The 24,899-nt window shown below is 40.4% G+C and overlaps 1 protein-coding gene across 1 annotated transcript in view; it reads right to left on the bottom strand.

The window, feature by feature from the left end:
* Nucleotides 1-24,899, bottom strand: part of PTPRG (protein tyrosine phosphatase receptor type G) — a gene marked incomplete at its 3' end in the record, with an annotated part of 610,637 nt that overhangs the window by 170,174 nt on the left and 415,564 nt on the right. Inside the window, exon 5 of the mRNA XM_032868500.1 lies at nt 21,785-21,933. Within this exon, the coding sequence (XP_032724391.1) occupies nt 21,785-21,933 (149 nt within the window). The remainder of the gene's footprint in view (nt 1-21,784; nt 21,934-24,899) is intronic.

Below are 24,899 nucleotides of genomic sequence, written 5' to 3'. Positions count from 1 at the left end.
AAATGGTTTTGCCTTTTAAAAGCCAATACTTAAGGAAGACAATGCTTGAGGTTTTCGTTTATAACTTGGATAAAAATTAATTAGGTTATCACCAAAGATTCTACAGAGCCTAATCCAACTATTCTTTTTCCAATCAGATTGGTTTTATTGTGCCTTTATGTCAAAACACTGGTAATTTTTACATTGTTCAAAAGAGGGTTGTTCTGAAACTCCATTTTTAAGGACGGGTAGATACTAAAGGGAAAAAACATTAGAATAATTGAGGTCTTATGAAAAGAATTCAAAGGGGAAAGAAATTACCCCAGAATGGTTATATTTTACATTTGTCAGGAAAACAAAAATCTGGGCTCCCTTTTGAAGTCCTAGTAACTTAAAACCAGGTCGTCTCAATTCAAATATAATAGATGAAAATTTAGTTACTGTAATATAGGAAAAATAGTCCTCAAAAGAACTAGAAAAAAGTGGTTTTCCATCATACTGAATTGAGAAGTCCTAAAAAATAATTGCAGGTAGAAGCACACATACACACCCCACACAGTGAGAGCACTTCCCAGTGCTTCTACCAGGGTCACACGACTAAACTCTCAAAGGCCTAAGCAAAAACATGAAGCAGAGTCCCCCATGATAACATTAGTGCATCTGCATCCAGAATATGTGTGTTGCTATATATATGCATTCAGACCTATAATTTTTTTTTTTTATAATACACTCTTCTCTTAAATGCAGAGGTGGGTAGTGACAGCTAAGACACCACATATTAAAAATTTTTACTGCTGCATCCCACTCTCTGTTACAGCATCTAACTCTGGCATCACTGCCCACATACAAAAACCTTCTGGTCTAACTCCCAGCTTCTTACATAAACATCTCCCTCCTAACTGGGGTCATAAGCATGACTTTCACACTCCAGTTAGATCACACTTGATCTAATAAACAACGAGAAAGTACTCTAAGGGTAGGTCTTCATGATAAAGGTAGGAATCCACTCTTCAAGACTGATAATACTGAAAACATGGTAAGTAATGGATACTGGAAAATAGGAAAATCTCCTGTCAAAAACCAAAAACAAAAACCAAAAACAAAACAACCCACCCAAAAAACAAACAAAAAGAAACCCACAAAGCAAAGCCTAACTAAGCGCAGTAATGAGAATTCAGGTCTAAAGCATTTATCAGACATACTGAGTTTAAATTCATTCATTAATTGATCAACTTTTATCAAATAATGCAGTAGGGGTTCAAGACAACTTGCCTCCAAAAACATTTACTTTCTTTCTTCAAATACCCGCTTTCTATAAAGGTAGCAAGCAGTGAAATGCCGAAAAGATTCCAGAGAACTGGGTAAAGTGGAAAATCCACACACAGCTAATGAAAGTCAGTTTAACTCTGATTTGAGTCCATGTCCCATTCCATCTGCTGAAATGCAGGTGGGGCAGGCTACCTCAGTCTGATGGAACGGGAAATCTGTTACTATGACAGTAACAGAACCGAATGCTCTTTCGAAGTTGCCTGGCATTCCAAAAGGTGTACGTCCTATAACTTTCTTCTAGCAAACACACCACAAAGATAAAGTAGTGGACATTATAGCTATTGCCAAAACAAATTACATCATGGAAAGATGGAGACATGGGGGATCGGTAACTGTGTCTTAACTTTTTTTTAAAAGACTTTATTTATATGCTACAGAGAGAGCACAAGAGAGTATAGCAGGGGGAGGGGCAGCAGAAGGAGAAGCAGGATCCTTGTTGAGCAAGGAGCAAGTCCATGCAGGACTTGATCCCAGGACTCTGGGATCATGACCTGAGTTGAAGGCAGACGCTCAACCAACTGAGCCACCCAGGCATCCCAGTTACAGTGTCTTGATAGAAAAAGATATTCATTCATTACTACCACCAGGTTCTGTTAAACCAAAGTACTGAATTAAGGTACAAAGCATTTGGAAAATGGTGAAAGTTAATACCTAGAAAGGGTTGGTGGGTACCACTAAATAGTCTCTCTCTTAACAACCTTATTTCATTTGTCTTTTCAATAATGACTACACTTAGACTTCTTTGAACCTCTTCATGTCTGAAAAGACAATTATGATATGTCCTAAGATAAGTTTTACATTGAGGATTCAAGTATTCCCCAATAGGAATGAGGTTAATAACACTGTCATTGAAGAATTATTGCCCAGTTTATAATCTTTTTTAAAAGACTTATTTATTTGAGAGAGAGAGAGAGAGAGAGCCCATGTCTGTATGGGGGAGGAGCAGAGGGAGAAAAAATTCTCAAGGAGACTCCAAGCTGAGCGAGGAGCCCAACATGGCACTCAGTCTCACAACCCTGAGATCACGACCTGAGCCAAAATCAAGAGTAAGATGCTTAACAGATTGTGCCACTCAGGAGCCCACAATGTCTTATAAACTTGTCTATATTTTTCAATAAACCTTGCATTTACTCAGGTTCTAGTATGTTCTAAAACACAATAACCAGTGCCTTCCTTAATGTTTACCAAAGACCAGGAAAACAGATTTTAACTTCTTCATATGCAAGACTTGGCATTGCCAAAGTTGGCCCTGGGATCTCAGAACAGTCAGTCTCTCTGGGTTTCCATATCAGTTGAAAAGAGCAGATTTTCATGCCGTCTAAAATTCAGAAATTTTAGTTATTTTTTAGTTACCGTGCCTAGAAATGATTATTTGTTTTTTGTTTATAGATTGTGTGTTTTTTGTGTATTTATCCAAGGATGATGGAGAGAGTAGAAAGTAATACATATTCAAAAACAATACTTAGAGAAATGCATTAACACAACCAGAAACATTCCAAATCAGATGGAGCCCTTACTAATAACTAAAGAAAAATGTCTGAATATGGGGTGCCTGGCTGGCTCAGTGGGAAAAGCATATGACTCTTAATCTTGGAGTAGTGAGTTCAAACCCAACATTGGAGGTAGAGATTATTAAAAAATGAAAATGACGTTTAAAAAGAAAAAAAAAAAAGAAGAAAAAGAAAAATGGCTGGAGAAATTCCATCAAGAAGATATAAAGAGAACTGGAAGAGACCAGGGTGAGGGAGGAGGGGGTCTTTGGCTAAAATTTCCAAATGGCTGTACACTGGGAAAATGTACATTTACATTAGTAGCACTAATGGACAGCTGAGGAGAATGTCATTGTAAATGACTTTGATCAATTCCATCTTTAGTATAGGAAAGTTCTGGTTTCCTGACGGAATATGAAGGCAAAAACCTTAACACCTGCTTGTTAATATATTCTTATCTGAGACTGACTCAGGGTTGTGTGTAAATATAACACGGAGGTATAATTTACTAAATAGAAAACTGTCATTGTTACTGGTTTTTTCTGTTCTATTAAACTATTTAGAAAAGGTAATTTAACCACAAATGTGTAGCAGCAAAATTAAGCTATAGTCTTTTGAGGTCAAATTTAATTAATTAGTGGAGTATCTTCCCAAATAATTAGATTGTTTTGTTTTGAATTTACTTATCATATTATTTTAATAAACATACAGTAAGGCTGAAGAACATTCTTAAAAAAAAAAAAAAAAAAAGAACAGCCAAGAAAAATAAGAGGCTTCAGATAAACAATATATCACCAAGCAATCAATTGCCTATTTTTATGAACAAAAATAATAGCTTTTATTTCTGCAGAAATATTAGTTCCACAGAAAAGCCACTTACAGCTTATGTGCGAAATGCCTTTGAAACGCTAGTGCCACTAGGTTTGTTATCTTAAGCAGTTGCTGGGGTGAATTTCAGACCCAAAAAGTGTATCATTTTAACTCTTAGCAAATTGATTTACTAATCCACCCAAGACTCTATCAGTCCCAAAACCAATCTTTCTACCTATCATCAAAAACCAGGGTTCCATCCCCATTCATAAGATCATTAGACACGTCAAATAAATTGAAGGCCCTATTCAAATCCCAGCTCCCTGCCAGTTTTCATCACCACCTCCATCGTTCACACTGTAAGCTACTTAAATTGAACAAAGCCTGTTGGGTAAGACCTTCTGAACTTTCCACCCTCTGCTGAGCCAATAGAAGGTGACAAGCATTGTGCCTGCCAGTCAATATGTCAAAACAAAATGCCTATCAATACTGATTCTGGTATGCCAGGGGCTGGCCCTGGGACCAGATCTCACTAAAAGATAGAACATTTTATGAGCTTGTGAACCTGAGCTGGAGGCTCCTTATATGTCTCAATTAACTAAGATAGAGAGTAGTGGATGCATTCCTTTATTTTACAAGAAACTGAAATAGGTCACCTGCAAAGTACAAGGTTCTGTGCCTGGCAGTGAGGTTATGGAAATTAACAAGACAGTGATGGTCCATGCCCATTGATGCTGGTAGAATAGACACATCAGCCTTCACTGTGAGCCTTCGGGACTCCAGAAAATTTATGAGACTAGTAATGAGGTTATGAATAAAATTTTATGTAAACTTTATATATTCTGTACATTAGAAAGTAGAAGACAAATTAGTCCTGTATGAACTAAAAATCTGTTCCTTTCTCTCCAGATTCTTTACTATTTTGGAGAGGGATTCAGGGGAGCACAGAATACAATACCATAGTCTAAATGAAGCCCTAGGGGCACCTGGGTTAAAGCCTCTGCCTTCGGCTCGGGTCATGATCTTAGGGTCCTGGGATCGAGCCCCGCATCGGGCTCAATGGGTTAAAGCCTCTGCCTTCGGCTCGGGTCATGATCTTAGGGTCCTGGGATCGAGCCCCGCATCGGGCTCTCTGCTCGGCGGGGAGCCTGCTTCTCCCTCTCTCTCTCTGCCTGCCTCTCTGCCTGCTTGTGATCTCTCTCTGTCAAATAAATAAATAAAATCTTAAAAAAATAAAATAAAATAAATGAAGCCCTAGATCTAAGAAAAAAGAAAAATGAAAAGGAAAGAAAGGAAAAGACACCTAAATTTCAGGAAGTTTATTAGCCCCATATTAGGAACTTACATCCTGGTGGGGGAAAGTAATCATTACAGTTTCAAAATTAGTATAGAAAGCCACCAAATTATATTATCATATAATACCATACTGACTTTGTATAGCATGTTGAACTTTTTTTTTTTTTTTTTGAGATGGAAGGGTGGGGGAAGGGCAGAGGGGAAGGGAGAGAGAGAATCTTAAGCAGACTTCCTGCCCAGTGCAAACCCAGTGTGGGGTTGGATCTCAAGACCCTGAGATCATGACCTGAGCTGAAATCAAGAGTCAGACGCATAACCGACTGAGCCACCCAGGCACTCTGCATCTCAAACATTCTTACTGAATGGTAATGAAGGTAAAAGGCAGACACAAGTGAGCTGTAACACAATAAACTTTAGCTCTGAGATTAAACACCCTGGATATGCAACCCTAATTGATCACCAGTTCTAGCCCACCAGTAAATTGTGAAAGCCAAGATAGTTTATTTTATATAAAGGATGTAGTACACAGATGAATACAAATGGAGATTTCCAGCTTGTTTTGAATAAAGCTGGAAGTTCTGACTAATATTGGTTTATATTCCCAAAGGTCAACAATCAAAAAGCATTTTAGATAATTCCTACCTTTCACCTCATGTCATATGGCTGGTCCCTAGAGAACCTTAGTTTATCCCAAATGCATGGTCTATAGAGCTGTGACAGTTACAATAGGGAAAAATGGAAACAGTCCAAATGTCCACTAATGAGACATTGCTAAAAGAAATTATGTCATACCCACACCATACAGGCAAAAATTTATCAACCCACTATGTGATACTCAACTACGCACTTCATAAATATCACATTTTTAGGTCCTCCAAAAAGTCTCATGAAATAGACAGTAGTATTAAATGTCAGTTTACAGATAAAGGAACAGGTTAAAGCCCAAAGTCACACAGCTCTTTTTTTTTTTTTTTTTAAAGATTTTATTTATTTATTTGAAACAGAGAGAGAGAGATCACAAGTAGGCAGAGAGGCAGGCATAGAGAGAGAGAGGAGAAAGCAGGCTCCCCGCTGAGCAGAGAGCCCGATGCGGGCCTTGATCCCAGGACCCTGACATCATGACCTGAGCCGAAGGCAGAGGCTTTAACCCACTGAGCCACCCAGGCGCCCAGTCACACAGCTCTTAAGTGTCAGTGATGAGAGTCGAACTCTGGTCATCCAGCTCAGACCCTCAGTGATGCAGCATTTAAATATCATGATGCAGACAGCTACTTACTGATAGTAGAAGACCTCCATCATCTAGTAAGTGGGGATGACCCTGCAAAACTACGTGCATACTGGCATTTCTAAAGAGGATTATGTAAATTGCAAGAGAGACATGCCCTGGGGCGCCTGGGTGGCTCAGTGGATTAAAGCCTCTGCCTTCCACTCAGATCATGATTCCAGGGTTCTGGGATTGAGCCCCAGCATGGGGATATCTCTGCTCAGCAGGGAGCCTGCTTCCCCCTCTCTCTCTGCCTGCCTCTCTGCCTACTTGTGATCTCTGCCTGTCAAATAAATAAATAAAATCTTAAAAAAAAAAAAAAGGGAGAGAGAAACATGTCTTTTCTTCTTAGCTCCTATGTTGTTTGAATTTTATAATGAACATATGTTACTTCGATAATCAAAAGACTATGAAACTATTTGCAATTTGAGAAAAAATTATTTTTTATGTTTTCATATGCTGCCTTTGTACCTGCTCCTGCTTAGAAAAAAATAAGGTCTCTGAAATGACATTAAATTACTCACTGTCTTGTTATTTTCTTCCCTGATCTTCAAGTAAAATCTGTTAATTCTGAAAAATTTGTAGAATATAGCAAGGTTCAAGTAAGAAAATTAGATTTTGTTTTTGAAGGAATAAAGAATCTTTCAAAATATGGAAAATATTCATAACATGTGAAGTGATGAACAGGCTATGATTCACTTCAATAGTGACTATAGCTTTATTTCCCACCTCCTCCATCCTCTGCCAAACATTGGAAGAAAATAGTTCAACATGGTTAACAGGGATCATTCCATGGTCACTTGAACATGGCATCTAATCTCAGACCACAAAACTCCTTAAAATGCAGTGTTAGGCTCTGAGATTTCATTCACAATGACTCTCTTAGCTCAATTTTCTTATCTGAAAAGAAGAGATTCTGATTCCTAACCGCTGTTTTTATGGCAAGATGTTTCTAATATATGATGCCATGTTTACAGAAGTCTCTAAGTAGACACAGTGGGTACCCTTTGAAGAGCTACCTATCCTTATTTTCCCAGGAGTCGTTTTGATAGAAGAACTATCAAAATGGGGGAACATGGGGCACCTGGGTGGCTCAGTGGGTTAAAGCCTCTGCCTTTGGCTCGGGTCATGATCCCAGGGTCCAGGAATCAAGCCCCGAATCAGGCTCTCTGCTTGGCAGGGAGCCTGCTTCCTCCTCTCTCTCGGCCTGCCTCTCTGCCTACTAGTGATGTCTGTTAAATAAATTAAAAAAATAAAATAAAACTTTTTTTTAATTAAAAAAAAAAAGGGGGAGGGAACATCTTCTCCTTTTCCACACCTAATGCAGGAGGTTCCCAGAGTTACTGGGGAATGATTTTGAAAATTTCTTCTGAATTATGTGGCCAGAGTGCTATTCCCCAGCTGTAACCAGTTTCTTCAGTAGAGTCTGTTTCTATAGGTCCTGGTTGCACTTTGCACCCCAAAGACTAAGGGGACTCCTTCTTCCACAAGAACCCTTTTCAAAATATCGAGACCCGCAATCACGCTCTATCTACACACCATGGTTGGTGTTAATCATCTGGTCTCCAGATGAGGCAGGCTCGAGTACCAGCATAGATCAATCCAATGTGTCTTCAAGATCTGAAGGTTCCTCTCCACAGTCTGCACCCTCATTTACACAGTATCTGGGGCCTCCTTCTTCCCTGGTTAGTGTCTCATCCAGCCTGCTGTGTCCCTTCAGAGTCTACTTCCCACCCAAATGAGAAGTGGATCTGATGAGTTTTATTAATGTGTTCAACAGAGATAAAACTCTCATATTTTGTCCTTTCCCTTGTGTTAGCATTTGAAGAGGCAACAATCCCTTAATTCAAATGCGGGAACTTCAGGCACATTTGACACTGACTTAGCCTCAATCATTTAAAAAGACTGGTCTATAGGAAAGAGGGAGCCACTTCCCAGAGACTACATATCATCTATTATTTGACTCCAAACCCAGTTCCTGCATAAATCATCAGATTCTAGCAAACGCTGCAACTCTGAGCACAGCGGAGAGTATGGTGCTCAAGTGAAGAGTACAGAACATTTTATCTGAATGTGGAAAAGTGGACTGATAATGAGTGCTTTTGTTTGGTTTTCATCCACTAGTAATAAGGAATGAGTGAGAACTATATAAATTTGATTTTAGAAAAAATTTTCAAATGCCTGCTTGATTTTGAAGTAACTTCTGGTTAAGATCCACCCTGCTGGCGATGTCCACAATAGCCAAACTATGGAAAGAACCTAGATGTCCACCAACAGATGAATGGACAAAGAAGATGCGGTATATATATACAATGGAATACTATGCAGCCATCAAAAGAAATGAAATCTTGCCATTTGCAACGACCCGGATGGAACTAAAATGTACTATGCTGAGCGAAATAAGTCAATCAGAGAAAGATAATTATCCTATGATCTCTGATAGAAGGAATCTGAGAGGCAGGGTGGGGTGTCGTGGCAGGTATGGAGGGAAAAAATGGAACAAGATGGGACCGAGAGGGAGACAAACCATAAGAGACTCTTAATCTCACAAAACAAACTGAGGGTTGCTGGGGGTGGGGGGATAGGGAGAGGGTGGCTGGGTGATGGACATTGGGGAGGGTATGTGCTATGGTGAGTGCTGTGAATTGTGTAAGCCTGATGGTTCACAGGCCTATACCCCTGGGGCAAATAATACATTATATGTTAAAAAAAAAAAAAAAAAAGATCCACTCTGCTGGTCTCTTGGGTGTCATGAGTGTCATGAAGTCAAGGGACTTATTTGTCTTCTTCACTACGAAATTCCCAAGTGCTTATCACAATGCCTGGTTCTCAAGGATTACAGAGGCAGGCACTGGTCTGCGATGGGGTGAGACCAGGGCAGAGGACAGGAAACTGGCAACTTCATAAAATTTTATGTATAGGCATTAGAGAACCTTCTAGCGAATGAATCTGCAGAGAAATGCAGCACATAACTCTCAGGGCTCCTGCCTTAGCTCATGAACGAAACTGATAATCTCAATCTAAAATTCCCAAAGGCACGCCTTTTAACTCTGCTACAGTAATTGCTCATGTACATATTAACAGCTCTCAAAAACCTGGACCTCATTGACTAATTGGAACAATCTGTCTTGATATGTAGATGTAATGGTTGTTAATATAAGAGCTACCCTCTGGAAGAACAGACTTTAAAAAGATCATTTTTGTGAGCTGCACGACTAACCCTCAGCTTCACAGCGTGAGGCAACAGGATGAATGTGTTTATTTGGGAGTAACTAATTTATTTGGGTCTTTCACGCTCTTAATACAAGAGGTAGTTTTAGGGGAGGATTTGCTTCCTTAAATGTCCTTTTTATGAATGAATTACAGGTTTTTCTTCTCAGGATTTAGAGCTCCTTACCCTTTAAAGCCACTGAGACAAGAAGATGAAGATACAATACGAGAATGCTGGTTCCTTAATACGTATCACTGCTGACTCTTTTATAAGACTGTATCCATCAGCAGCAAAGACTCGGCAGTGAACAAGACAGACAGGGCCCCCTCCCCTCCAGGAGCTGACGTGCCATGTAGGGGGGGGTAGGGGTGAGGGAGCCAAGTTAATAAACAAGTAAACAAATCAATACGTAATTCCAAAAAGTGATGGGTGCTACGAAGAAAATGAAGCTGGGTAATAGGAAACAAAGCAGCTGAGTTAAGAGGAGAGAGCATGGGATGTCACCATGGGTAGGATTTAGAAAGGAATGAGCCGCAAGAAGGGATAATAGGGGAGAGAACATTCTAGACCCACTGAAAACGAGATGGGGAGAAAGGGGTGGGAGGAGTAGGAGCCATATCTGGCAAGGCCTTGTAGGGTACAGTGGGATCTCTGGATTTATTCAACATGTGACTGGAAACCACTGGGAGATTTTTTTAAAACAAGGGAAAAACATAATGCGATTCAAGTGTTTTGAAGAACGCTGATTACTAGATAAGGACTGGGTGGTGGGGCCAAGAGAGAGCTCTCTGGAATCTGTAGCAATGGTCAAAGGGGGACACAGTGATGGCCTGAACCAGGGTGAAAAACTGTAGCAAAGAAAATAAATAGATGGACTGAGGATGTGTTTCCCAATTTAAGTAGAGGATCTAGACACAATACCAGCAGCTAACACTGAGCGAGCTCTTAGCCTGTGCCCAGTCCTGCGTGAAGCACTTACATCTACTAACTCCAAGCAAGCCTTTGAAAGGGGGCTTTGTTTTATTACTGTTGTGTTTCATCAGTTCACTATGGGACATTCTTCTTCTTCTTTTTTTTTTTTAAGACCTACTTATTTATTTTAGAGGTGGGGAGGGGCAGGAGGACAGAATCCTGAAGCATACTCCCACCTAAGCATGGAGCCCAATGCAGGGCTCCATCCCAGGACCCCTGATACCATGACCTGAGCCAAAACCAGGAATCGGACTCTCAACCCACTGAGTGACCCAACTGCCCTTACATTCTTTTTTGGTGTACAAGAGATAGCGTGTAATCAGAACTGATCTATAAACCACAACACTAAAAAATTGGGGGTATTACATAATCAACAATTTAAAAGAATTTTTTTTAAGATTTTATTTATTTATTTGATACACACAGAGAGAGAGATCACAAGTAGGCAGAGCAGCTGTTTTTATTTTATTTTTAATTTTTAAAAAAGATTTTTAAAAGATTTTATTTTTTATTTATTTGACACACAGAGAGAAATCTCAAGTAGGCAGAGAAGCGGGCAGAGAGAAGGGGAAGCAGGCTTCCCGCTGAGCAGAGAGCCTGATGAGGGGCTCGATCCCAGGACCCTGAGATCATGACCTAAGCCGAAGGCAGAGGCTTACTTAACCCACTGAGCCACCCAGGCACCCCAACAATTTAAAATAATTTTTAAAAAAATGAAATGAAATGCTATCAAATATTAGACTGGTCAACGATCCATGACTTTTTATCCTAAAATTGTTTTTAAAAACAGGAAATACAAACTTTATCACTAGGGAAAAGCATCCCTGTCTTATCTCTCTTGCTTAGCATGTCCTTCCCTCAAAATAATCTGAATTTGACCTCTTCTCCATATATCCATCTCTAGCACAGGCCACCATCACCTCTCTTGAAATATCATAATTACCCTCTGAATTCAGTGTCTGCTGGTGTTTGCTATAGTCAAGTGCAGCCAGAAGGATCCTTCTAAAATGCAAGGCAGATAATGTCCACTCTCTGCTAAGGACATTCCAAGGGCTTTCCACCTCACTTGGAATAAAAGCCACAGAGCCGTCCATGGTCCCCCATGACTCATATGATCGGGACCACAACTGTTTTGCTGACTGCACTATCACTCTACCCTTTGGTCGTTCGAACGTGCAGGGCACGCTTCTGCCTCAGGGCCTTAGCACCTACTGAAATAAAAGCTGCCTGAGGCCAGGGCATTCTTTGGCCTACACAGAGAAGGCTCTATTCATCAACTGAATGAACGCTGTAAGAATGTAATTTAAACATTATATATAGCATCAAGGCACAGAAAAGAGCTCCCCACTGAACTATGTGGATGCAGGAAATTCTCCTTATCATTAGCCTCTCAGGAAATTACAATTAAATTAAATTAAAATAAAATAAAATAAAATAAAATAAAATAAACTCCATGGTCAACTGAGTTTGCGAGATTCCTGTTACATGAAAATTGAACAAGTTTCCTTGCTGGAGTTTTTGTTAATAATTTTACTATGCTAACCCATGATCAAGCTCCAAGAGAAAGGTATAGTAGGCAGCATTTCCTAAATATATCTGACCACACATACTTTTTGTGCAGAGCCTTTAGACTAACTAATGCAATCCTGAAAAGGTACCAGGGCTGCTATATGGTTCTGATGTTTACCCCACAGTTACCCTGCTGATAAATAAATATGAATAAATAAAGTGATCAGAGGTAGAGTCAGAGACTTGAGCAAATTTAAAGGCAGAAACAGTTTGAGAAGTGGCAGGAAGTAGCGGGATGAGTTTTCTTTCACCCCTGGCCTTCTTTGATCAGGGACCGGTGAACACCGAGGCATACAGTAAGAAGATTCTGTGAAATACTGAACTTTATAAACCAATGCAGTAAAGGTTTTAATAGGGAGATTCAGAAATCAAAGCTCTACCTACTAAGAGGTAGGATTTAGGAGTCATTTCACTATTAACCCAAATATCTATAAAACCTGAGTTTTAAAGCCCTATATTCTAAGACATCCTCAAACATTCAAGAGATGAAATTTTTAATTTTAAGTAAAGTAAGGTTTTGGTGAATTTGCCCAGCTGGTCTCCCTATGTCATAGTAAATGTACCCAAAGCCGTATCTACGCTCAACACAGTGCCAGGCTGTGCAACCAGGAAGGGAAGTTTCAGGAAGTTTCCTCTCCTTTCTATTAAAGGGTGGGGTTGGGGGGGGAAATCTATGAAATTCTGTGCTGGGGATTCAAAGGGGAAATAGACTTTCTTTCAATCCTGTCTTCTTTCTGTTCCTTATAAATCTTCCTCACTGTTCTGAGTGTCGGTGGCATTAAAGAACTTGCTAAAGGCTTGAGATTTAAGATGGCTTGAAACCTTCCTGTTCAAATTTTGACAGGACAGGGGAAAAAACAAAACAAGTACAGGGGTAGGGGTGCGGAGGGGTGTCTCTGAACCTTACGCCCATAAACCCTCCTGACCCTGAATTTACAATCCATCTGATCTAGCCGCTGGAGGTCTCTACCATTGGTGCACAAAGGTCTCCCTGAGCGGATTTTATTTGAGTTCCTCAGCTTGGAAATAGATTCTGAGAAAAACAGTGTTCAAAGTCCTGGGAACAAATGTTCTTAAAAATAAATAAATAAAGAAAGAAAGAAAGAAAGAAAGAAAGAAAGAAAGAAAGAAGGGGGAAACTACTGAAAGCTTACACAGAAAAAAAATGCCGGCATCACATCTAGGTGAAGACTTGTGTCAACCAGGTCAGATCACAACGCAAAGCTAAATGGTATCTATTGTTTGGTTGGGGAGGAAAAAAATACATGAAAATTACTACAGATTTGGCATAAAAAGTCCTCCTAGAGAATTTTTGTCAGTCCTTTGGCTAGTTTATCATCTAAAGTCCATGAGTGTGGCCTGGAGCCCTCATGTCTGCATGTTTCAGGTATGGTGTGTGGCACTGAGCATTTGAAAATTGGCCAGTCTGAATTAAGATGTGCTGTTAGTGTGTAATACACACCAGACTGCAAAGATAGTACAAAAAAAGGAGTGCAAAAAGAATTTAAAAAAAAAACAAGGAATGAAAATAGCTCACGAATAATTGTTTATTTGATTATGTGTTGAAACAGTAATATTTTGATGTATTAGAGTAACAATAATAGATTGCTAAAATCAACTGAAACTTAATTGATTTTTTAACAATTATATACCACAAATTGTATAAAATAGAATTATTCAAATCAAGTAAAATCACTTGTTTCTTTTTACCTCTTTATTTTTTAAAAAGATTTTAATTATTTATTTATTTTTGCACACACGTGTGCATGAGAGAGCGCAAGAGAGAGAGAGAATGAGAGCACACACAGGTGCATGAGTATGACAGGGGACAGAGGGAGAAGCCGACTCCCCACCAAGCAGTAAGCCCAACACGGGACTCGATCCCAGGATCCTGTGATCATGACCTGAGCCGAAGGCAGACGCCCAACCAACTGAGACACCCACGCACCCTCTTTTTACCTTTTTTAATGTGGCTGCCAAAAATTAAAAAGTACAATGAATGGCTCGATTATATTTTCTCTCAGTGTTGTTCTACGTGATTACAAAATAGACAGAAATGGCCAATCCAGATAAAATGTGTCGAGTTTCCTGGGACGCCTGGGTGACTCAGCGGGTTAAGCCTCTGCTTTCCGCTCAGGTCATGATCTCAGGGTTCTGGAATCGAGTCCCGCTTCGGGCTCTCTGCTCGGCAGGGAACCTGCTTCCCCTTCTCTCTCTCTGCCTGCCTCTGTGTCTACTTGTGATTTCTGTCTGTCAAATAAATAAATAAAATCTTTAAAAAAAAAATGTGTTGAGTTTCCTACCATATCTCTAGGCAAAGAGCTGACAGCATTTCCAGTTCCCCTCACCTCTCCTCGCTGTATGTTTTACTACTGGTTCAGCTACTCTGAACATATGAAGTCCTTTGATCTTTTTTTCCCCCGTCCCTATTATCCAATAAAGAGCAGTTACAATTCCAGCAAAATTATTTCTACTGCATCAGTGATTCCACAAACAACCTAAGGCAATGACAAGAAAAACTAGGAAATGACTTATCCAATTAAAAAGAAAGCTGGTTAAGATTTGGTAGACACTGAAGCCTAGATTCTGAAGTCCTAACGGTGAACCTCAGCCAAGCCACTTACCTTCCCAGAAGCTCAGCTGTCCCATCCTTAGGGTACCCCTCTCATAAGGCAGGTGAGAAAATTAAATGAGGTAACATCTAGAACATTCCTGACACAGGCAATGCTTATTAAATGGTGTCTACAGCATCATCATCACAATCTCAACCACCAGCACCGCCTTCAACACCATTACCACCACCTCTCTGCCTTCTTTTTGGTTGTCTGAGGGTTCCCCTGGGGTCATCAAGTTTCTAGACCGAAATAATCTCCAATTTAACTAGGTTTTCTTTTCACATTGTCATCTGCTTTTCTGTGATTCTCAGTATAATCCAATCTAGTATCAGCAAACCACATGTCAGCAATACACCATCAAAACAGCCCCTAGCCAAGTTCATATCTAAGGAAGACTCTGTGTGATGGGTGCTGTGGGACATTATGGCTGCAAGGGGCCAAGGCTGTTTCTGCCTCGCCAAATCAGTTCCCTGGCTTCGGACAATGAGGCATTACTTCACCACTAAGCTTACACTAACTATTAGGGCCCCTTCATATGTTCCCCTTAATTAACCCAGGACATAAACATAAAAGATCAGCCAGATGGAAAACAAGTATTTCACTAGCAAAGGATGAAACATTCTGCTCTAAAATGGGATCTTTATTTCAGTAAAGTCATTTATATTTCAGCCAATTCCCTCACCATTTAATGGAAGTCACTACAAAGAAAAACACGACCAGCCCCACCACAAAGCAGCAAACACCAGATAACCAGGGACAGCGTCCTTGACACTTCCAGTGTTCATTAGGAGAAAGGACAAGGGAAACAGGCAGTGCCTTTAGCATACCCACAAAGGACTCTCCAGGAACAGAGCAATTTTTCAGAGAAACTGCAATAATTCCAGGAATTTCAGTCAAGTACAAGGCAGGGTGAAAGAAACAGCATGATGTGGCAAAACTTATTTTTAATAGAAAATGTCTCAATCTTCCCTTTTCTTTTTTTTTTTTTTTTGTAGTTTTACTTATTTAAATGATCTCTACCCCCATTGTGGGGCTCAAACTCACAACTCTGAGATCAAGAGTCAGATGTTCTGCTGACTGAACCAGCCAGGTGCTCCTCAACTCCCTTAATGACAGCTCTCTCTAATGAAAGACAAAGCGAGACACTATTGAGTTTATGACAACTGTTTTGTGAACAAGCCGAGTTAGTTTTACAATTTTCAAGATAAGTCAAATCAAAATCATCACGGTGTCTTCTGGAAACATTTATTTGAATGGGACACTATTCCTTTTTTTTTTTTTTTTTTTAAAGATTTATTTATTTTAGAGAGACACACACACAGAGAGAGAGAGAGAGAGAGAATGAACAGGAGGGGGAGAGGGAGAGAGAATTCTAAGCAGACTTTGTGCCAAGAGTGGAGCCCTATGTGGGGCTTGATCTCACAACCCCAAGATCATGACCAGAGCCAGAACCAAGAGTCAGATGCTTAACTGACTGCACCACTCAGACATCCCTCAATTTCTTACAAGGGATATGGACAGAATAGAGGACAGCAGAAAGTTATAAACCTCATTTCCAAAAGAGTGATACTGCCAACTTAAACTGAGAGGGGAGTGGGACATTGGGCTTATAGCAGTCTGGAAAAAAAACTGAGTTAAATAAAGGTAAACAGATTTACTTAGTGGAAAACAAGCCTTTAAAATTAGCCAATATATAAAATACACCTTCAGGAAGGCGTTTTGTATCTAAATTTATTTCCAGCAGAAAAGGATGACTCCATAAAGGTGTGCCATCCAACCTGAACATAAAGTCCGTGCTCCAGGATACCAGGCTATGGAAGTCAGGGGTCGCTACGGGAGCTCAGCCTCTGGTAGACTGGCCCACATCTGAGTTGCGTCATAGCCCACCATGCTTGCACAAGAGTGGAGAGCGACTCTGGGGGAGCGTGCGTCACAAGTGCAAGAGCTCACCTGGGAGCGGGAAGGCAGATCCAAGTCACTGGGAACATAATCTAGGGGCCCAGTAGAAATATAAGTGTCTAAGCGGAGTGTAATAAATAGAAACACTCAAAGAACCAAGATCCATTTCACAAAATGAAAGGTGTTAACATTAGCCTTACTCTAGGCAGGAAGATGGGAGCTGGGCGGACAGGAGGGAAGACAGGAGCAGGTCAAAGTAACAGGCCCAAAGATGTGGATACTGAAGACAACTGCAGGCTTAAGCAGAATGTTAAAATGAGAAAGAATCACAGAGCAAGGTCAGCCTAAAACAAGTATGTGCTTACCTCCCCGAATAAAAATTAACTCTAAGAAGGCCGTACACCACCACCGGATAGTTCCTGCACCCGCTGGGCCCACTGGGGAGACAAATAATCCAATGTGTTTGTGTCATGGTTGCCACTAACCCATGTTCTTAGGAACCTAAACCAGGGGAGCCACGCTACGGATCCAGTTTTTACAACACAGATCCATAAATTCTTCATCAGTGATGATGAAATCTCAAAAGCTTCTAAGACCAAAAGTGTTTTGTTATTATTGTTATTTATGATTTGAGGACGAAAACTAATTTGGTGGTAAAACCTGATGGGAAGTATTTAGAATACTGAGATTCCCCACTTAGTGTGAATATTCATCTGCGTGTTGCAGAATTATTGATGCGTCCAAGGAGTAGAGTGCCAGACCCCACTACGTGTCTTCAGTAATACGTACAGCATATGCACCATAATACCTTTCCGGAAAAAATACTGAATTCTGAAACTTCTGGCCTCATGAGTGTCAGCTAAGGGACTGCAGTGTTGTACCATATGGTACTGTGTACATGGTGTATTATTAGGAAAATTGCCTTTGCTTCTTTTCACTTGCTAGGATGCTCTAAGCAGAGCTGAAATGAACCAGCTGTGAGTTTCACTGGAAAGGGCACACACAATCAGTTGGATCATTTAAGCTTATTGAAGACTTCAACTCATAAAGTAGCAGTAAGTCTGATCAACAACTCCTGCGATCTCTTATTGTAATAAACAGGATTTTAATTACCTCAGACAACAAGTATGCAATGAACCTCCACTTTAATGGAGCTATTGGAGGTTTCATCCGGAGATTTCTCTTTGCATTAACTCCAGCTTCAGTTAGTAGTGAAAACACCGCATGATTCAATCCTATTAGTGTTACACAAACCTTTGTTTAGGTTACCAATCACAGAACAGGGAATGGGCGGGGGCAGAGAGAAAACTTAGGATACAGTAGAAGCTGCCATACACAACTGTGGTCATAGAGGTAATACAAAGTCAAATGGCCATGGAAGAACAGGAATAGGACCTACCACTGTTACAATCACTGGCATGTTCTGACCCTTTTCACTTTATGGTTACTTAATCATATCTAAAAAACCCGTTTTGCCATGTAAAGCAATATATATATTCACAGGATTCAGGGATGAGTGAGTGGACATTTTGGAGGGCCACTATCCTGCCTATCAAAACCCCCAGTGATCCTTTACTCATTTCAACTTACCAAGTATCTCCCACCTCAGGGCCTTTGCATGTCCCTGTTCTATGAGCAGGCTCCAACTCATGTCTTCCATCTTAATAAATATCAATTAATAAATACAGCTTAATAAATGCCTGTCTATAAGTCTTCCAAATCTCATTACAAAACACCCTTCCTCTTCAGAGACCATATCATAACCGATATAACACAACTGTATGTATGTGACTGCTTGCTCAATTTCTGTTTCATTACCAGAGTGCAAATACCTTAAAGGTACTGCCTTTCTGGTTCTTTTATAACCCAGAGCCTACATGACAGTAGGTACTCAAGAAACATTTGTTGCTCGGCTAGAACTAAAGCCGCATAATAGGAGGGGAGGGCATCTGAGGATCCAAATTGGGTCTACACGCCTAGGCACGGCATTGTAATTTGATTGAGTGTTTCGTAACTTAAACTGAGCTGTAAAGAAAGCCAGTTATTGAAGGGCTCTTATTTTTCTATTAGACAGGATGTTTTTAAGTGTAAGAACTCCAAGAACAAGTCCAGGATCCCAGCAAGGAAAGTGTGGGGAGGTCGGATCTCTGGATGTGATAGGATGTTATAGGTGACCTCAGGGAATTCACAGGAAGCAGCAAAACTGAACACGTTAGGCTTGTTGCCGCTGACCCTCGGGGAGCAGGACCAGATTCTTGCGGGGCTGTGCCTATAATTCAGCTTGCAGAGCTGGAGCACTGAGGCCTGCTGAAGTCCATACCCAAGGTCACGACTTAACCTCAAGTAGAACCTCAAGGAACAAGGACTAGCAATGTTCTCACCCATTAGGCCAGGCACATTTCCTCTCTGAAATCCACAAGAAGATGGAACAACCTCTCAAGCAGGGAGATCCAAGGATTCAAACATACTCAAAGTGATGCCACACAGGTAAAGGAAGGCTCGATTCCAAGGAAACATACACGTTCTCTGCTCCAAAGTCTCACAGCAGTGACATTCTGGGTGGGATAATTCTTTGTCTGGGGGCTGCCTTATGAACTGGAGGTTTACCCACATCCCAGAAGGTTTAACTGCATCTCTACTCACTAGATTCTAGGAGCATACCACTGCCCCCTGAGAGTGACAACCAAACATGGCCCCCGAAAATGCATCATGTCCCCATGGGTGGAGCACGCGGTCTCTAGTTGAGAACCAGTGCTGTGCTCTGCCAATCTCAGTGCAATCTTCAACCATGACTCTTCTCTGACTCTGTATATAAGACAGAAAAGTAGTGTCCCCGATGCTGATAAATGACTCCATGATATATAACAATTTTTTTTTACTTTCATTCTTTAAAGAGGTTTATTTTATTTTTTACAGAGAGAGAGAAAGAGACCTAAAGACAGTGAGCATGAGCTGGGGGAGGGGTAGCGGGAGAAGGCAGAGAAAGAATCTCAAGCAGACTCTGTGTTCAGCATGGAGCCTGACTCGGGGCTTGATCCCATGACCCTGAGATCATAACCTGGGCCCAAATCAAGAGTAAGAGGTTCGACTGACTGAACCACCCAGGCGCCCCTTCTTACTTTCATTTTAATTTCTTAGAAAGCAACATAGTTATACAGAATGAAATAAACCAAGTCTGAGATGTTCAAACTGTAAGACCACCAGGGAGAGTTCCTGTTGATAAAGAGCTCCAAAAAAAGCAACTGAACACAAAATATTACAGACATGTTCTGGGCAAAAGTGAGCAACTTTTCCTTGTATATTTTCAAGTTAAATTTGATCCCGTTACCTTTGGCCTCTGAAATTCCAAGTTCCTCAAATACACCCAGTAAGTAATTTAACATATTTATCACATTAAAAAAAAAAAAAAAAAAAGCTACAAACCAGATGGGCCTCGATGAGGAACCCAATTAATACAAGCAGCCTTACCATCTGACATTACTTGAAAGAAATAAATTCAAACAACTTAGCAGAACAATAAGTCTGTGCATTATAGCTGCCATTTCGAAATAGCTTCTGAATTTCAGGGCACTCTTTGAGTAAAAGAAAACTGAAATAATCACTTAAGGTAGTAACTTTTTAAAAGAATATGCATCTAGTCTATGCATTTTTCCAAATATGAATGAAATAAGAGAAGGAGACAGGCCCTTCACCACATTAAGGGATATAATTAAGAATGATAGAGAAGTTCCCAGTTCCCATCTCTAGAGCTCTTCTTTACCAAGGCAACTGCCAAAACAAGTTTTCAATCTTTCAAAGCACAGGTCTTTTGTTTGGACAACACTAGATGAACAAATAGCAGCCTGATTCTGAGATAAAGAGGCTTTTGAGAAAAACTAGCTGGACGCCAACTGTTCCTTCAACTCGCACTGCCAATGGGAACTGGTCAGAAAGAACTGAGGGAAACCCGAAACTTTTAAAAAGATGATATAATTTTGCTTCTAGGAATCAAGTTTTCCAAGTACCAATAAAGCTAAGATTTCTAAGAAGTGATTCATTTAATACAAAAGGAGGATGAGAGCCCATTAGCAAAAACCCTTCTCAGGAGACCTTTAACTAGTGTAACTAGTACAAGAAGTCCCACAGACAGAAGAATCTTAATACCGGGAAATTGTCAGTTGAAGGAGAAAAAAATGTGAAGCATTTTCTCAGAATAGTTATCTCTGCTTTCTCCATCAATCACAGATAAGAAACAAATTTATACGTGAGTAAAGTCATCTCTAGACAAAGAAATACTACTGATTTTCTCATCTTGTGAGGATTCTTCACTTATGCTTCAAGGATACCTAAATGGTCCATAAACAGGCTTGAGGAACTAGGGTGAATGACGAAGCCCTATAAACTACGTGCAAATCTGTGTGTACATCCGTGTACTTTCCCTATATAGAGGGGATCTCAAGTATTCCTCAGATAATCAAAGTAGGTCATGACTTACTAGAAGTTATAACACACTAAGAGTTGCTGTTCCATGTTTGAGTCCAATCATAGACTTGAAGGCACATCCATTCAGTTCTTCCTCAAATGTGTAAAGCTCACCACATAAAAGAACCAAACCTAACAAAGTCATGTGCTCCAACAAAAGAATATCCCCATCCTGATGATAGTGAAAGGTAAAAACAAGGTTAGCAATGGAAAAGGTGCACTGCCCCAACCAACACTAATGAAGGAATCTGGAGTCTTGCTCTCTCCCTCACTTCCTCACCAAAAAGATACAAACCGTCTCTTGTACCCACACCTTTCTTCTGTCTAGCAGCAAGGATGTTTGAGAAAACTGACACAGGAAAGGCAAAATGTCACCATTGATCCCAGCAATGTTAACTGAGAGTCATACCACCAATGGCCACAGCCTCTTTCTCGACAGCTGGAGGGAGCAAACAAACCTTGTAACAGCTTCCCCACCAAGAGAAGGTTCTGAGATGCCTCTTCATGTATCAACTAACTTTTCTCTTTTCTAAAGGACGAAAACAGCCACCTGAGTTTCATACAGAATTTCACTCTTAGAAAGTGGGACTTCAGAAAAACAGAGTAAAGAAATTGTGCCAGATGAAACAAATGGTTGAAAATCGTTGGCCAGGGGTGAGTCTACTCAAAACCACGAGGCCCCTGACTTCACCACACTTCTCCAGTCAAACAAAGGTGAGAAGCTTGAGGAGGAATGTACACCTGTCACGCTGTATATAAACAGTTTCCAGAGACAAAGGTATGGACAGTATGAGTTTCATTCGCAAAGTCACTGGGGGTAAAGACAAAGCATCTGACGAATATGAGGACCCAAAGTGGGGCTACACTTGACATCTCGATGCCTTCTCACCTCGACAGGAAAGCGCCTCCCGTTGATGCTGTGTTCTGAGCCCGCAGAGCCATTGCTGTGTCCCCAGTGAAATTCCACTTTCTCGGCTTTGAATCTGCCAGGCAGGCCAGCACCACTTACAAAATAGTCGTCCTTCAGAAGGATGGCAACTGCAAAAATATGGAAGGGAAGGGGAACAAAGTGAATCTCAAAAAAAAAAACAAAAACTTGAATGACTTCCTCCACTGCTTCCAGTAAAGTTCAGGATTACATGTTGTGAATTATTTCCTCACGTTCCTGTTGGAAAAACAAGTCAAAAACACTAGTTCGAATTAATTAGCAGAATCAAGCTGCAGAATGTTCTCAAGCTCTGGTTCACTCTAAATCATGAAAACTCCCAGGGAATGATCTCAGAATTTCTTATCCATTTCATAGATGGGGGGAAAAAAAGGAAGAAGAAGAAGAAGAAGAAAAAAAATGTTGACAGTCACAGACTAAGATGCTCTGAATCAGGGTCTCCTTAGTCCACTCAATGACCAAAACTATCTAGAGAGGGAGGATTTTTCTTTGTGTAAGCACTGACTCCTGGGGCTACCCCTGGGTTCGAGGTCTGGAATGAGGTGGGAAAAACATATGATAAACCAGATGTGAGAGGCAGGTTTCTTTGATTAGAAAGCTTAGACAAAGATATCAGGAAATAAAATTTGCAGGTTCTTTCAATTTTAAGGCAGTATTAGTGGACATATGGCAAAGGTGGGGGTTGCATTCATGGTATTTGAAAACAGTGGTACTGAATACCCTGAAATTTTGAAATACTGAATACCATGAAAACATGGTATTGAAAACAGTGCCCAGGAAAATGCTAGCAAAATTTTATACATGATAAATAACTGCAGATAACTAGATTTCATGTAATGCTTTTTTTAAAAAAATTATTTCACATGTAGGAAAATTTTACTTAACCCATCCAAAAGAACACCTGAGAATTCCAAAACATAGGGAACCTTCGTCAATTTAAACCCTAACTTTCAAAAGGATCCCCCTCCTGAAACACAGGAAAGAGAAATTGAGAATAAATATCTTGGATTTATACTGGCATAACAATTATTTTCCCAAAAGGAATGTAGTATCCAGATGCATTAACAAACAGATTTTCTTTTGTAAGTGATACACTCCCTTTGTTGGTTTGTTTTCTAAAGTGAATTCATGCATTCATTCAACAAACACTCACTGGCTGCTAAATATGGGTAAGATGTCAACCAATATACTTCATGGTCTGTGATCAACAGCCAAATTTGTAAACCGCAGAAAAGCTCTTGTATCATCACTGTCTCTTCTTCCTAAAGAGATCCCAGTTAGAGCTTTAGTGAGAAATCCTGCATGAAAATTAGGTCTCTGTAAAAGATTGGGACAAGGCTAATGACCCATCTCTAAAACAATGCAATTAGTTTCAGTACTTCTCTATATAAAGGAAGCATTAAAAGCAAGTAAAGGAACCCTGCTTGTATAAATCCCTTTTTATTGCATTCAAAAGACAGTTTTTCTCCAATTTCTGAAAAAATATACAGTGAATGTTCAATTAGTGGGACAGCAAATTAAGAGATGAAATGAAGTCAAAGCAAGTGTTTCTTGCGCAGATTAAACACGCGATGGCTGTTTTACCTGTGTTGTGTGCTAGGCACATTTAACAGGGGTTGGCAAATGTTCTCAAGGGCAAGATCGTCTCTGTGGGCCATGAGATCCCAGTCGCAACAACCCAACCTAGTCCTTGTAGCACAGAGGCAGCCAAGCACAACATGTAAATGAATGTTCCAATAAAACTTTATCCAAACTAAAATATGGATATAATTTTCATGTGTCATGGAATCTTATTCTCCCTTTGATTTTTTTTTCCCCACCATTAAGAATGCAGAAACAAGCAGGGGTTGTCATTTGGTGATCCCTAAAACACAGCATGCTATTTTATAAGATAAAACACAGTAAACCAATCACACGCCTTTAGTTCTAAAGCCAAAATACCGATGAATTAGGTCAGTAGTGTCTTAGATACTTTTGATTACTATCATCCTGTTATAAATTCTATACGTAACATTTTGCATCCAAAGGATGAAGGCAAAGCATTTTGAGTGCATCTGTTACAATATACCCAGGGACTCAGCAGCATCTTATAAATATTTGATTTTACCTAAATCATTTATGTCTCTGTCAGGGGTCATTTTACTTGTTTTATATGAATAATTAAAAGCATAATTAGGGAACTGTACAATCTGAAACATTAATCTCATTTTTCATTTTACTGTTTTCCTCACTAGAGCACACAGCACGCTCCGTGTTCCTACTCCCCCTCCTCAATGCGGCTTCTATTTTTGTTTACCTATAAAACTGCAAAGGGAGAACTTTCTCCACGATCACGTAACCATTTTCTGATGACCACTGAGGACACAGAGCTGTTTGAAAACAAAATCAAGATACTTCCTACAGAACACAAAATATATTAAGAGCCAAGAGCTCAGAAGATGGACAGACCTGGGTCAGAATCCAGTTCTGCTTACTTTAGAGCAGATGACCTTGGGCCAAGTTACCTGACTTCTTCGTGCCTTAGTCTCCACCACTGTTCCCATGGCACTAAAAGGGTCAACGGGGCAAGGCTATTTTGATGCCTGAAGGAAATCACACAGGGAAAGGCCTTAACCAACCAGCCAGAAAGCCAACAAGTACACATTCAGGGAGATTCCTGTCAGACTCCTCTGTGGAGGTATGGACAGAGCTCACGTACCACAAAGAGGGGGCCCACAAAGGTGTGACTCTCCTTTTTCAGATAGAGTTCCATTTAAAAAAAATATATATTTATTTATATGAGAGAAAGAGAGAGAGAGCGAGCGCACACAAGCAGGGGGAGGGCTTGGGGGAGGACACAGGGAGGAGCAGACTCCTGCCAAGTGGGAAACCTGACAGACTTGGGGCTCTATCCCAGGACCCTGAGATCATGACACAAGCTGAAGGCAGACGCTTAACTGACTGAGCCACCCAGGTACCCCTCAAGTTCCATTTTAAAGCAATACTGACTTCCTCACAAAATGAAGTGTCCTAGGACAGGGACCACAGCAAGACTTGACAGAGATTGTAAGTGCTGAAG

This window comes from Lontra canadensis, unplaced genomic scaffold (assembly GCF_010015895.1).
Source record: "Lontra canadensis isolate GAN:19392208 unplaced genomic scaffold, GSC_riverotter_1.0 scaffold35, whole genome shotgun sequence".
Classification (NCBI taxonomy): domain Eukaryota; kingdom Metazoa; phylum Chordata; class Mammalia; order Carnivora; family Mustelidae; genus Lontra; species Lontra canadensis.
This window is presented reverse-complemented; position numbering and strand designations above follow the sequence as displayed.